The sequence below is a fragment of the Ceratotherium simum genome, unplaced genomic scaffold (assembly GCF_057802395.1).
Source record: "Ceratotherium simum simum isolate JZ-2026a unplaced genomic scaffold, ASM5780239v1 HiC_scaffold_43, whole genome shotgun sequence".
NCBI lineage: Eukaryota > Metazoa > Chordata > Mammalia > Perissodactyla > Rhinocerotidae > Ceratotherium > Ceratotherium simum.
In genome coordinates, this window is record NW_028261259.1 from 2,466,211 (window position 1) to 2,480,142 (window position 13,932).

The following is a 13,932-nucleotide window of genomic DNA, read 5'->3' on the forward strand; positions in this document are numbered from 1 at the left end:
GCCGGCACACCTCCTCCACGTTGCCGCTGCTGTCGAAGGTGGTGATCCTCTCGTAGCCCAGGGGCGTCTGATAGTGCGCCGCCGTGGGGTACAGCGAGAAGTCGCCCTTCTTCAAGCACACGTCCACCGGGGGCTGTGGGGGCGGCAGCGGGGGCGGCGGGGATGGTTCCTGGGTAGGGCGGTGGGGGGTTCATCTTCGCCACCTGGACCTCCTGGAGGGCACTGAACACCACGGCGTCCCCCTCGGCGGCCAGCTGCGGCACCGGCCGCAGGGCCTTGGCTGGCTTCTGCAGGTGCTCGTGGTCTTGGTCTCCGTGGTCCACCACCGACAGCTGGATGGCCCCCTGTGCTGGCGGCGGCAGGGACAGCTGAGGGGGCTTCGGAATGATGCGGTCCATCTCCACACCTCCGAAGATCACCTGTCCGGGGTTGGAGTAGCGGTCGGAGATTGTGTATGGGTTGGCACTGTCACTTGCGTGCTCAGCTGCCCCCACGGCCGTGGTCTGATGGGTCAGGACGTCCAGCTGCACGTTCTGATTGGCCAGCAGGGACTGCACCAGTCTTCTGCTCTGCGTGGGGGACATAGCTTGCGCTGAGCTGTGGATGGGCGCGATGGGGATGTTCACGGTACACGGTGGGTTGTTCTCAGGCACGCCAGATGCTCCCGTCACTGGAAGATTAGAAAAACCAACTGCTTACAAAACAGTGCCATGAAACTGGGTCAGAATAAGCAACTCATCCAGGCCTTTTACGTATAAACTGTAATTCCTACAGACAGATGCCTTTGCGTGGGGAAAGCTGGACCCTTCCTTCAAGTTACACAAAGCTTCTCTGATGTTTCTGGAAGGACACTGGCAATCGGTGGGCTCTGGAGCTAAGGGCATTGTCAGATCATTTCAATGAATACTTCTGAACCTTCTGAGTGTGGTGCCACGTGTCTGAATGGTACCATGGCAAATAAATGTTTAAGGACACTTTTTACTCATGATGGTCATAAAACGGCCAATTCTTATGCAAGAGGAGGGCAGTGGTACAGTATGAAACTCCACTGAGGACTCAATGCCTAGGCTTCTGAGTAGGTTTATCCAGGGTTTTGGATTGGTTAGTGTGGGAAGTGTCATGGGGCAGATGTGTATCTGAAATTTGTACGTAAATTAATTTTCTGTAAATAGAACCATGTAAAATGCAGTAGAGAAACCAATGATAAGAATCCTCTGGCAGATCTGCATATGAGGGGAAGGATCATTTCCTAACTTAACTGCTTTTTAGCATTTCAAACAGTATATAAGTTAGAGCCACACTGATTAAAACCCTGTAAAGCCACCCTATTTGCACACAGGAGGAGTTTAATGGAGTGTGCGTTTGAGCAATCATCTGCAGACCACATGCAGGGGCTCAGCGCCACTGTTCAGTACTGCCCTTTCTAAAGAGCCCACAGAGCACTGGAGGTCTGCTCATCTGGGCCTAAGTGCCACGTGACTATGAGCACGTGCGCAGGAAACAGGCATTAACAGGAAATTGCACAGGCTGGCTGACCTTTCACCAGAACTACAGAGAGAAGCCAGTAGTCCATCAAAAGCTAAGCCCACCCTTCATGCCTGTGACAGACTCATCCCCCTTCCCTGGGGTCCTCCACTGAGATGTGACTGTCCCCTGGCTGCAAGAATCTAGGTCCTGTCTCAAGTTTTCTATGATTCCTGTTCAGATCCCTCTTCCAGATGCTCTCTCCTCTGTATGGAGTACTGAGGGCAGGCGTCTTCCCCGCCGAAGGAGAGTCTCTCTGTTGCGTCACCAGCAGTATGTGTAAGCCCTGAGACAAATCATTCCTCCTTTCTCTGGGAACCACAGACAGTGTCGACAACAGCAGCAACAGCTGAGCACGAGAGAGCTAGATTAGCCACATTCCGGGAGAACGGAGGGCGTTAAGGGGAAAGTGTGAAAGCCACTTCTAAATCTAAGGTTCTGAAATAGCAGGAGAGCTGCTATAAAGCTCATGTGTGAGGTTTCACCAAACTGCAGGTTTATGCGGTTGCAAAACCTCACCCATTAGTCCCAAACATCTGCTCCACCCATGAGGAGAAAGTATACCTATCAGAGAACCAAAGACGGCTACTGTCAGGAAGTACAGTAGAATAATTTTACACGCAGAAATCTGGCTGAGGGAAGGTCAACAACGCCCCCAAGTTCAGAGCCCGAGTTGGGACGCGTGTCCCTCCCCATCCCACGGTGAGGTCCAGAGCCCCTCGTTTGAGAACGACCAGATACAGGAGGAGTCAGTGGCCGTGTACAGTTCCTCTGGCTCAGAAGCCAGAGGCTTTCAGAACCTTGCTTGGTTCTAAGTAGAGGAGCCTCTATATTTATAAAATTGCAGGTGGACTTTTTTGAGAATAGTTACATATAAATAATTGGTTGACTACTTAGAAATCATTCTAATAATCAAAATAGGATCCCCTCGGTAGAAAAGACTTAAATTAAGATGCTATGGATCTGAACATTTGTAAGTTGAGATTTTAAAAACTTATACCAGCTTTGACCTTGAACTCAGACCTGGCCTCTATGCACTGAGACACGCTCTGCACATTAGGAGAGAGACGTTCCGCCCTGGAGGTGGGGCAGGTTTGAGAAACTGGGCTCTGTGGCACCACAGGGAGATGCCATTCTCTAAGCAGGGATTGAAAGGATGAGGGCTAGCCTGGGGTCAGTGAGACTGGGTTTCAGTCCTGACTTGACTGAGTCCTGATGAGTCCTGTTAACTTCCCTATCTGGGCATATGACTAAGAGGACTACCGAGAGGATAAAGTGAGATGGTAGAAGTGCTCTGTGATCATGAGCCATCACGGCCACCTCATCGTCCTTGCTCTGGTAGCTCCCCTCCTCCCCAAACCAGTGACAGTAGGTGACCTTTCTCCAGTGACACGCCACCACACCCACCAACCTTACTGAGGAAGTTGTACCTTTTCCAAACCGAGGCAGCAGGCACGGACTGACATGTTGGCATTCTTGACTGCTTACCACTCTGTCCCCGTCACGACCCACTAACAGAGGGCTCGTGACAAACCAGTTGATGTGTGAACACACCTGGTAAATCATCCTCATCTTCACTGAAAACATTCGGGTTGAGGACAGGTAAATTAACATACTCCATGGAAATCTTCCGGACCTCTGGGAGATAGATGGTCATCTGCCGCAGCTGGAGATGCAGGAGGCTGGTTTTATAGATTACTGGTGGGAGGAGGAAAGCACGGTTAATAGAGACAAGCCAGAGGAGAGCCAAGGCATCAACAGTCACAGGAAGAGACGTGGGGTGACCTGCGTGGGCAAGGCCGGAGACTCTGAGAGCAGCTCTCCACCTCCCCCAGCGCACGAGTGGTCACCCCGGCCACGGACTGGATTCGGGAACAACAAATTCTCAGTCTAGCCCAGAATTAAAAACCTATCTTAGACAAATTCTTTTTTAGAATGAGCTGGGTTATGACAAATGTATTTTTTAAAAATCCCATTTGCAATCACAAGGATAACTTGGTGGAAACAGTTGTGATAACCAGAGAGCCAAGCTCGGGGCAGTCAAGCAGCTACTGGAGGGCAGCTACGCGGTGAGCAGGAATGACACTCGGGCTGTATTCGGGACTGGATTCTGGGCTTCCTGACTTCCAGTTTCATGCTCAGGATAGAGAATCACGGAGAACTTCCACACAGTTTCTTTAAATGCTAAGATTTAATTTCATTAACAGGGACATTTAAGAGAAGGCCTAGACTGCAACTAAAATATTTAGAGAAGACAAAACAAGTTGAAAAATACTGAATCTGAATTTAAGTTTCACAATAGGTTAAAATCAGGATGAAATTGTCCCGTCAACTTTCTCTTATGTTTAATACTCTTTGCTGTGAGATATGTAGAGGTTCTTTAATTATTCCTATTCTTGTTTTTTATTAAGATAAGCCAAGTTCTACCTGCGAGGCTGTCACCTCACAGCCTGGTGGCTGACTGGCCAGCATTCCCACAGCTCCAGGCCTTCTTCTCTGAAGCACCTTCGTAAGGCTGCTGCTTGGACTTGAGTGGGCTGAGACGACTTTTCCAAGCCAGGGGTTGTTACAGGTCTTATTCATGTTTTCCTCTCTCTTGCCCACAAAAGAGAGTTTGAATTTTGTCTCAAAAATTCTGGATGGTTCCATATAGCTTAAGAATTAATGCATTAAAGTGCTATTCTTTGTCGTTCAGATTGACAAAAGGATGTAAAATTAAAAATCTCAGGAGGGATTTAAAAAATAATATCAGCTGCCTCCAGGGAAAAAAACTAGGAGGTTGGGGGTGAGGATAAGAAAGATTTTTACTGTATATTCTTTTAAATCTTTTGAATTTTGAATTTATTCCACATTTTTAAAATTAAGAAATGCAAAAAATTAAAAACTCAAAAATTTCATGAGCCTGATCATTCTAATTGAAGGAAACAAATTATTCAATGTAATTATCCAATTATTCAATATAAAATATTCAACAGCACTCACTTTTTGAATCTAACAGAGTGTCAAAGATTATTTAATAGGGCGCCATATGTAACAAACCCTCTAGAATCCAAGAGTTAATTTCTTCTCTCTAGTAGGATCACGTGGAAAATTCTTTTAGCTTGACAAATGAAAACGCTCTTTTTAAAAAGGTCAACGATTAGGACAATGATTTCACCGCAGTCACACACCAAGCTTTTGTCTTGAGCACTGAGATTCCTAATACAGGCCCTCCCATCTTAAGGTCCTCCTTGAGATCTTTATGGATCTACTCAACATCCAAGAACTAAGGGCAGAATGAGAAGACCCATTGAGCAAATGCGCACGTCCATTCCTTTTTTCAACATTTGCTGTAGGCAGATGGCTAAATTCTCAGATTACAGGTGTGGGGTAACCATGCCTCTCACACAGTGGTTATTAGAATCACCATACATATCATGAGGGTGCTGCTGAATTACTGAAGAGCAGGCTTTTGTGGTCATGAGAGGGTTTCCCGGCTGTTGAAAACATAAGGATTTCTTTCCATTATGTGAATGGATTGTCTATTGTTATTTCTTAAGTCAGTTTTATGTTTTACTTTTATTCTTTTTTTCCATTGAGCTGAGAAACCTCAAAATGAAAAATCCAAATGCAGCACCATTTAATGTCTCTGAAGATGCATACACAGCAACAGGTCTTTTTAACATCTGCTTTGCAAGAATTATTTGTTTTAAAGGATCTAACTGTGTCTGAAACAACTCTAATGGGCAGATCCAGAATTTTTCAAAAACTATTTTTAGTAGGTTACATAGACCACATTCAAGATGGGGCCACCAGCCATCGGTGAACCCCACTAGCTAAGCTGGCCTTCTAGAGAGATGTGTGCATGTTAGATGATCAGGCAACGTAGCAAGGTGGGGGACAACACAGGCCCTTAGCCCACACAGAGATGTGGCCATTAGGATGAAGCTGCTTTGAAAAGGACCTTCCGTCATTTCACTCCTTCACGGTCCCCTAGTAAATATGACACGTCAGTCATTCAAGCAGATACAGAAGAGAAGGCAAATTTTGGGTTCTGCCCAGCCTGGTTCTCCCTGGGTTCCATTTTCCTCGATGTCTCAAACTTCTCATGGAGAGGGTATTTATCTGGTACTTAGAAATGAAATCCAAAAAGATTTACCACTAAGAACTGTACTAACAGTCAGCCAACTTGTTCTTAAGGTCTTGAACACTTTCTTCTTGACTTTCTTCAGGAGTTTCTTCTGACTCAAGAACCTAAAGACACTGGTACCAAAATCTGTCCACAGTAAAAGGCCAGAAATCAAAGTAACCAGAAGCCTATAAGAGCTTTGATAGAGATTTCGGCTATTTTGTCATTTTTGTAAGTCAGGGCTTGTATAAAAAAACGAAAACACCACTGGCAAAAAAACAATTTGAGTGATAATTCTAATTTTTGTGAAATCAGAGTGGCTAGAGTCAAACTTTGCAGGTAAAATACATGCTCATCTTTTGGTGTCATAAGAGCTCATTTTCTACATTAGACCACCAAAGGTTGAAATTGCTTATTCAGCCTGAGTTCCAACCGGGACAGTGGGCAGAGAACAGGATGCAGTTTTTACCTGCACCCCATAATCTTAAATTTGGTTCCCCAGATATTAGACGTGACCTGAGCAAGATAGTTGTGCTGTGGGGAAAAAAAGGAGAAAAATCACAATCTATTTCCATATTTTCTATTGATCACTCAAGAAGTAAGGATGTTAACACTTTTTGCTTAAAAAGCCACACGTGGGCACTGCCAGAAATATTCGCTCTCTGTCATTCCACTGTTTTTAAGACCAGAAGCTGCCTACAGCATGTCAGGCGCCCATTTGCAAGTGGTGGCTCAGCGAGCTGTCATTCTCAGGTTGGGAGTGGGGGCGGGTGTGTCCCGGTGTGTCCACATGTGTGTAGGTTAAAAAGGCACAAAAGTGATTTGGGCACTTTTTTCTTTACCTCTCCTTCCTCCCAGTCACTGAACCAGAGAGAGCACCTGGCTCTGAACCCATTTTCATCCTTGATATTTCTCCTGGAAACATCAGCTGCACTGATCCCAGTATATCCCAAAACTACCCAATTATCTGTTTCTTATTCAATCAAATTTTTAAAAATTTAAGAAGTTATCACTATGCCCAAATCATGCATGAGTGTGTGTGTGTGTGTGCGTGTGCAAGGGCAATAATAAAGATGAAGAAAATACAGCTCCTCAAAGAGCTTAGAACCTAATGGAGGAGAGAAGGCCTGTAATTATTTATATACAAGGAAGTGACTGAGAAATGTCCTAAGGGAGTTACAAACAAGATGCTCTGGGATTACTGTGGCTGAGCCAGGGGAGGAGGCCTTCCTTCACGACAGAGGGGAAGTTCTATCTGGAAGCACGTGGGCAGAAAGGAGGGTGAGGAGATGGAACGGGTTACCCAGGCAGGGCAAAGGCACAAAGGCGGGAAGAGGTGAGTCAACAGTGTGGCTCTGGCACCTGGAGAGGAGGGGGCGTCGAGGAGGACAGGAGGGAAAGACAGGCCAGGCCAGGCAGTGGGGCTGTGACCAGGGATTGGCTCCTGCCGACACTGGAGTCACTGAAGGGTCAGAAGCGGCTTGAGGGAGCAGAGGTGAGAAGTGTGGCTGTGTCTCAACCAGAGCTACCTGTGAGGAGATTCCTGTGGCAACAGGGGGATGCCCGAGTTGGGAAGGAGGTCCCTCGGGATGTGGAGGTGACGGGGCATGGAGGAGGGCAGACAGGCTCTAGTTTTCTACGCCTGTGTCTGCAACTGCAGTGACAGGCACGGAGAGGGGGGACCGAGGGTTCAGCGGCCATCAAGCACACGCTGAGGAGGGGAGCGGAGCGTTGGATTGGGGGACCACCCGAAAGCCGACACTACCAGAGTGATGTCTTCAAAGAGAAACTCTCTTCGCGTCAAGCTGGGGGAGCCAATGGAGGGCTTGCGCATCTGCAACCGTGGAGACCTGGAGATCTCCTGCGCCGCCCTGGACAGCTTGGGGGACTTCTGAGCCTCAATGTTGATCCTGCGGAGGCAAGGCCCCGAGGGTCAGGCGCCCCGGTGGGGACGGCGCCTGCACTCCTGGCACTCCCTTCACTGTCCACCAGTCACCGTGGATGTGCGACTCCCAGGGGCCAGGTCCCTTAATTTACCCAGGCCCCGCCCGCCTGCTTCTGCCTTATGAACATGAGGAAAGAAGGACAGAACTGCATATCGAATAATATATATTCAACAATATATTGAGGTTCAATCGAGCGATTCATTTGTAAAGAACCTCAGAGAATTAACATTCTACTGAAAACTTTCTACTGACTAATAGTAAGTTTGGAATCGTCCACATGTCTTCTGCCAGGGGTCTGCAAAATTCGTCCTGAGGAAAGTGGCAGGTGGAAGAGGCGTTTTTCACGTAAGTCCACAATGGCTTTATAGTTCCTAACACAGTGCTGGGATTTCAACAGACTTACCTAGCATCTCCCCCCTGCAATATTGACATCAGATCAGTGGATCTAAGTTTTTCTGCTGCCTTTTGATCCTATGTTATATCTCTGGTCCTCAGTTCCTTTGTTTATAACATAGGGACACACGTGTTTAATGGCAGTCTACCCCAAAGAGAGTGTTATAAATGTGACTATGGTAAGGTTGATGACATTCCCTGAAAGAAAAGCATTAAGACTCACAGATACTGCTTGAGAGCTTGATAAGACACCTAGGGCTCCCGAAGTGTGGGAGGACAGGGGGCCCGAGCTGGTTAAAGCTCTGAGCGAGGACAACTGGCCTGGCTGCTGCGTAGGGGCACTCAACACTGAGAAAGACGGAAGCAAAGAGGACCAGCTCCAGAGACCGCAACATCCGGGAGCTTTCCAGGGACATTTACAGGTGAAAGATTTGGTTGCTTATGTATTAAATGTCCTCTTCTCCTTAAGCAATGGGAAAAGCCAAAACACTGTAGAAGTGTAGAAAAGTTCATAATTTTATTTGCAATTTTAACAAGCCTAGAATAAAGATGAAAAAAATCGAACAGATTGCTGGATATCTGGATATCTATATGGGAAAAAAATGAACGTTTACCCCTAACTCAGACTATACACAAACATTAATCTGAGGTGTAAAATTAATCTGAGATTTAAGTGTGAAGACTAAAACTATAAAGCTTGTAGAAGAGAACAGAAGAATGTCTCATGATCTTAGGGTAGACAAAACAGGACAAAAGCATTTCCTAAACAGCACACGAAAAGTGCTAATCATAAAAGAAGAAATTCACGTTAGACTATACAGCAATCCACATATCTGCTAAAGGACTCGTAGCCAGAATACATGAAAACTCCTACAACTCTAAATAAGAGAAAAACAACTCAATAAAAAATGGGCAAGGGGCGGGCCCAGTGGTGTAGTGGTTAAGTTCACGTGCTCCGCTTTGGTGGCCCGGGGTTCAAAGGTTTGGATCCCAGGTGTGGACCGACACATTGCTTATGAAGCCATGCTGTGGCGGCGTCCCATATGAACCAGAGGAAGATGGGCATGGATGTTAGCCCAGGGCTGGTCTTCCTCACAAAAAAAAAAGGTGCAAAAGACTTGAACAGACACTTCACAAAAGAAGATATCCAAATGGCCAATAAACATGAAAAGCTGCTTAGCATCACCAATCATTGAAGACATTAGGATTAAACTACCATGAGATCCCACTATACACCCACCAGAATGGATAAAATTATTTTTAAAAGATGACAGTACTCTGTAGGTGAGGATGGAAGCAGCTAGAACTCTCATATACTGCTGGTGGGAATTTAAAATGGTACAACAGGCACCTTGGAATACTGTTTGGCAGTTTCCAATAAAGTTGAACATACGTCTACCCCGTGGCCCTACAACGCACTCCTAAGCATATACCTGAGATAAACGAGTGCATACGTCCATAGAAAGTCTTGTAGAAGAATGTCTACAATGGTTTTATTCATGATAGCCCCAAACTGGAAACTACCAAATATTCAATTGGTAAACGGAATAAACAAATTGCAGTATATTCGTTACAATGGAATTCCATAGAGCAAAAAAGAAAAACTGTTGATACACGCAACAACATGAATGAGTCTCACAATCATTATGTTGATTAAAAAAAGCCAAATAAGAAAATAGGACATGTGGTTTGACACCATTTATATGAAGCTCAAGAAGAAGCAAAACTAATCTATGCTGACAGCAGTTAGAGCAGTGATTACTCTAGGGAGTAGGTATCGAATGGGAAAGAGTACAAGGGAACTTTCCGGGATGATGGAAATATTCTTTATCTTCAACTGGGTGGTGAATACACTGGCTTACCAACTGCACAATGCATTATGTGTTTACAATCTGGGCAGGTACGTACCTGCACGTACCTTAGACCTTCATTTCACACAGCATCAAGAATTTTAGAGCTAGAAGGATCTTAGTGAAGATCTGCTCCACCCTTTAACTTCATAGACAAGGAAACTGGTCTCCAGGTCATGGATCAACATTACATTCTGAGGTTACAGAGCCCTCGGTGGCAGGGTCAGGACGAGCAAGGCAGGGTTTTTTATCTATGACACTGCAGGCCCTTCCATCTGCTTTTCACTTTTTGCCACTCTTTAGGACAAACCCTTACGATAGAAATTTTTTTTTGTGTGTGAAGAAGATCAGCCCTGAGCTAACATCTGATGCCAATCCTCTTCTTTATTTTTTTGCTGAGGAAGATACCCTGGGCTAACATCTGTGCCCATCTTCCTCTACTTTATATGGGACGCCACCACAGCACGGCTTGACAAGCGGCACATTGGTCTGCGCCCGGGATCCGAACCTGTGAACCCCGGGCTGCCAAAGCAGAGCACATGAACTTAACCCCTATGCCACTGGGCCGGCCCCCCAAACATTTTTTTTAGAATACTATTTTTTCCAATTACAGCATCAAAGGCATTTAATTCGGCATTCCTTTCAACACATTACATACACTGTAAAACCTCTGTCGTACTTTTCTCAGACCAGAAATAAAAACAAGTAAGCCAGAAAGCTACGGCCACCCCTGCCACCCACCATCAATGCTGACCCCTAGAAGTTCTGAGGGTTCAGCAAACTTCTTCCTGGGGAGCTTTTGCTATCCTGAAGGGAAGAGTAAAGGAAAGCTATAATTATCACAGGCAGATGTTCCAGACGACAGACTTGGATTGCCTCTTGCTATGCTCCTCTGGTGTGGGTTAATGGGATTCTGCTGCAGACACAACACAGACATACCTCTAGAGGCTCAAAAAGGGAGCACGCCCCTACAGACCAAGATTACCTTGGGAGTTTGGGTGATTTGCTAGCTCGGGAGATTTTGGGAGATTTCTTGGCAGCCCAGTCGTCACTCAGTTCGATGTCACTGGAGTCTGAGCAGTTGCAGCTGTCGATCATGGCAGAAATCAAGCTGTTTCCATAGATTTCATCTGGTAAGATACCAAGCAGTAGATTTTAGGGAAGTGACATCAGTTAGACCCTCATGACGATCATTACTAGGAACTAAGGACAGCCTGACCCTATAGGCCACCGTTTGAAGTCTACAGATTGAAACAGAAAGGAGCAGAGCATTGTCTTCCTTTTACATTTTTATGCCATTATATTTTCTAAGCAAAAGTAGTCCATTGCTTCTACGGTTAGCAAATGGGCGTGGAATGTTAATGCCTCTGGAATGTACAACAGTCTGGCACTGTTTACTGTGCCAAACCTGGCAACAAAACGGCCGCGCTATTGTGCCTCACCACACACCAGGCTCCATCTGGGTTCACACGGGCAGCCTGGGAACCCAGGCCGGGCAAGGGGCTTGCTGACACACTGACTCCCCCAGAACCTGCTTCCGCCCTGGGACCAGGGAAGGCCCTTGTAGGTTCTGGGCCTGCTCTGGACTCAAGACCTGGCAGAGTCAGGTCCATTTCAGGGACTCTGAGATGTTTATGTCTGGTGTGTCAGAACCGTCTCCTGGAACCACCACAAGGATGCTTGTGTGTGTGGGGGTGGTTATTCCACCTGCTAGAGGTGCCTGCCTGCTTCGAGCAACGGCTGGAAGAAGACCTGTGTGGCATGACTTTCAGTGGGAGCTTTGGGTTCTCCTGAGGGTGCCTGCGTGGAAGCCACTCAAAACAACCTTGTCAATTGGCCATTAGGTAGAAGATTAGAGGCCCCAAGGCAGAAGACGACAGACGCAGCAACGGGGCCATCACAAAACTGCAGAGTAGATGAAGTCCATGTTTAACATCCTCCTCCAAACCCCTTCTCCTTTGCTGCCTTCCTCACATGGCCTCACACCCCCTCACATCCCTTCACCACCCAAACCCTGCTCTGCCCCACCCCAGGTCTGCCCTCACTGGAAGTACCTCATTCTTCAAAATCACTTTGTTTTGCTGACAAAAGCCTCATTCCCTCAAGGCTCCAAGAGCCTTGCCAGGCAATAAAAAAGCTGCATTATTCAATCACAATGAAATAATTTATAGACTATGAGCGATTTTACCATCCAAAAGGGCTGTTTACATTTGAAAGAATGAGTTTGTAATCCAAACTAATCTCTGTTTCTGAACACGTGGAGGTGACATCTGTGTGGAGGTGACATCTGTGAACAGGGCCTCTCTGAGGACCCTGGAGGCAGAGCAGAACAACTTGGCGTGCTGCTTGGAAGGAGACTGGCTGACGCCCGATCGGTGTCACTACATCAGCCTCTTCGTCAGCTACTTCCTGAATCAGAAGGCACGACTCGTGAATCCAGCAAGCTGGAGTGGTGTGCATCTGAGTGCCATCAAATAGAAAGGCTTAATTCACACGCCCCGAGCAGTACTTTACATTATTTAACTTAGGAGCCCTAGATCAAAGGAAGCTTGGCCACGATTCCAAAATGCATGTAAGCCCACAGAATGCTTCCCCTGTGTTCACGAGCACAGAGCCAGTTCACCGACCTGAGGAAATTCAGTAATGTATTGTCCACTCAACTCCTGATCGACTTGCTGATGCCGGGGTTTTGTAATTGCTGGATGTCATACCCTTTGCTTTTTTCCTTTACTCACGTCTTAGTCTGTGTGGGCTGCTATACCAAAATACCACAGACTGGATGGCTTATAAACAATAGAAATTTACGTCTCACAGTGGGGAGGCTGGAATTCCGGGATCAGGGTTCCCGCATGGTGGGGTTCTGGTCACGGCCCTCTTTGGGGTTGCAGACGGCTGACTTCTTGCTGTGTCCTCACATAGCAGAAGGGGCTACTTTCTGGATCCACTTTTATAAGGCAATAATCTCATGATTATAAAGACTCCGTCCTCATAACCTAATCACCTCCAAAGGCCCCACCTCCTAATTCCATCACACTGGGCATCAGGATTATAATATATGAATTTAGGGGGGCATAAGCATTCATAATCACTTTTATTTTATTGTCTGTCTCCCCAACTAGTGGAAAGAGAGTTGCCTGTCTCACCTCCTGCTGTAACTCTAGAGACCAGAACAACACAGAGGCTCGATAAATGCTTCCTGAAAGAAAAACGCGGTCTCTCCCTGCCGCCTGGCTGCACCCCAGACTAACTGCAGCAGGATCCTGGGAGTGGACGCGGGCACTGTCGATTTTTAAGGCTCCCCGGTGATTCCCATGAGCAGCCAGGGCTGAGAACCACTTGCCCAGGAGCAGAAGGACTTCCCCATAGAACGGACTTAAAGGGGGCGGTGTGAGAAGAAGGGAGTTGCTTTCTGAGACAAGCCCCAAGTCCTGCTTGTTCAGTGTTACAGTTACACACTTGGAGGCTCATCACTCTGCTCCCTGTCGTCAACAACTAGAAATTCAGTGCAGCACGTCAGAGTAAGACCCAGGGAGCCTGGGGGTGATGGACATCTGTACCTCTTATTTCTAGAGATTCTGTGTCATTAATTTATCATGGAAATTCTGGAAGAAACATACAAGTTGTAGAAAAATGTAAGTTGAGATTCCTCTTTGAGAACAGAAGGCTGAACTGTACTGTTTGGGGCTTCACATCCCAGTTTTGTCAGTTTGCAAGAATACGCTTATTTCATCTGGGTTGAGGCCTTTTCAAAACACACAACCCAAATCAGGTATCTTTTTAGAATTTTAAAAAAATCTTTAAGCACAGTTTCAAAGCTTTTAAATAAAAGTTCTGTCTTAGTCTGCTTGGGCTACCATAAAAAAATACCACAGACCAGGTGGCTTAAACAAGAGAAATTTATTTCTCACAGTTTGGGAGGCTAGAAGTCCGAGATCAGGGTGCCAGCATGCCAGATTCTGGAGAGGGCTGTCCTCCTGGCTTGCAGACGGCCACCCTCTCACTGTGTCCTCACGTGGGCTTTCCTCAGCGTGTGTATGTGTGTGTGTGTGTGCAGAGAGCTCTCTCTTCCTCTTCTTACAAAGCCACCAATCCTACTGGATTAGGATCCCAC

General features: G+C 46.5%; 1 protein-coding gene across 1 annotated transcript in view; it reads right to left on the minus strand.

Moving 5' to 3' along the window:
* Window positions 1-13,932, minus strand: part of LOC147911378 (tubby-related protein 4-like) — a 34,901-nt gene that overhangs the window by 15,376 nt on the left and 5,593 nt on the right. Inside the window, 5 exon segments of the mRNA XM_087428023.1 lie at window positions 1-161; window positions 163-670; window positions 3,079-3,350; window positions 7,381-7,542; window positions 10,807-10,951. Of these exon segments, the coding sequence (XP_087284149.1) occupies window positions 1-161; window positions 163-670; window positions 3,079-3,350; window positions 7,381-7,542; window positions 10,807-10,951 (1,248 nt within the window).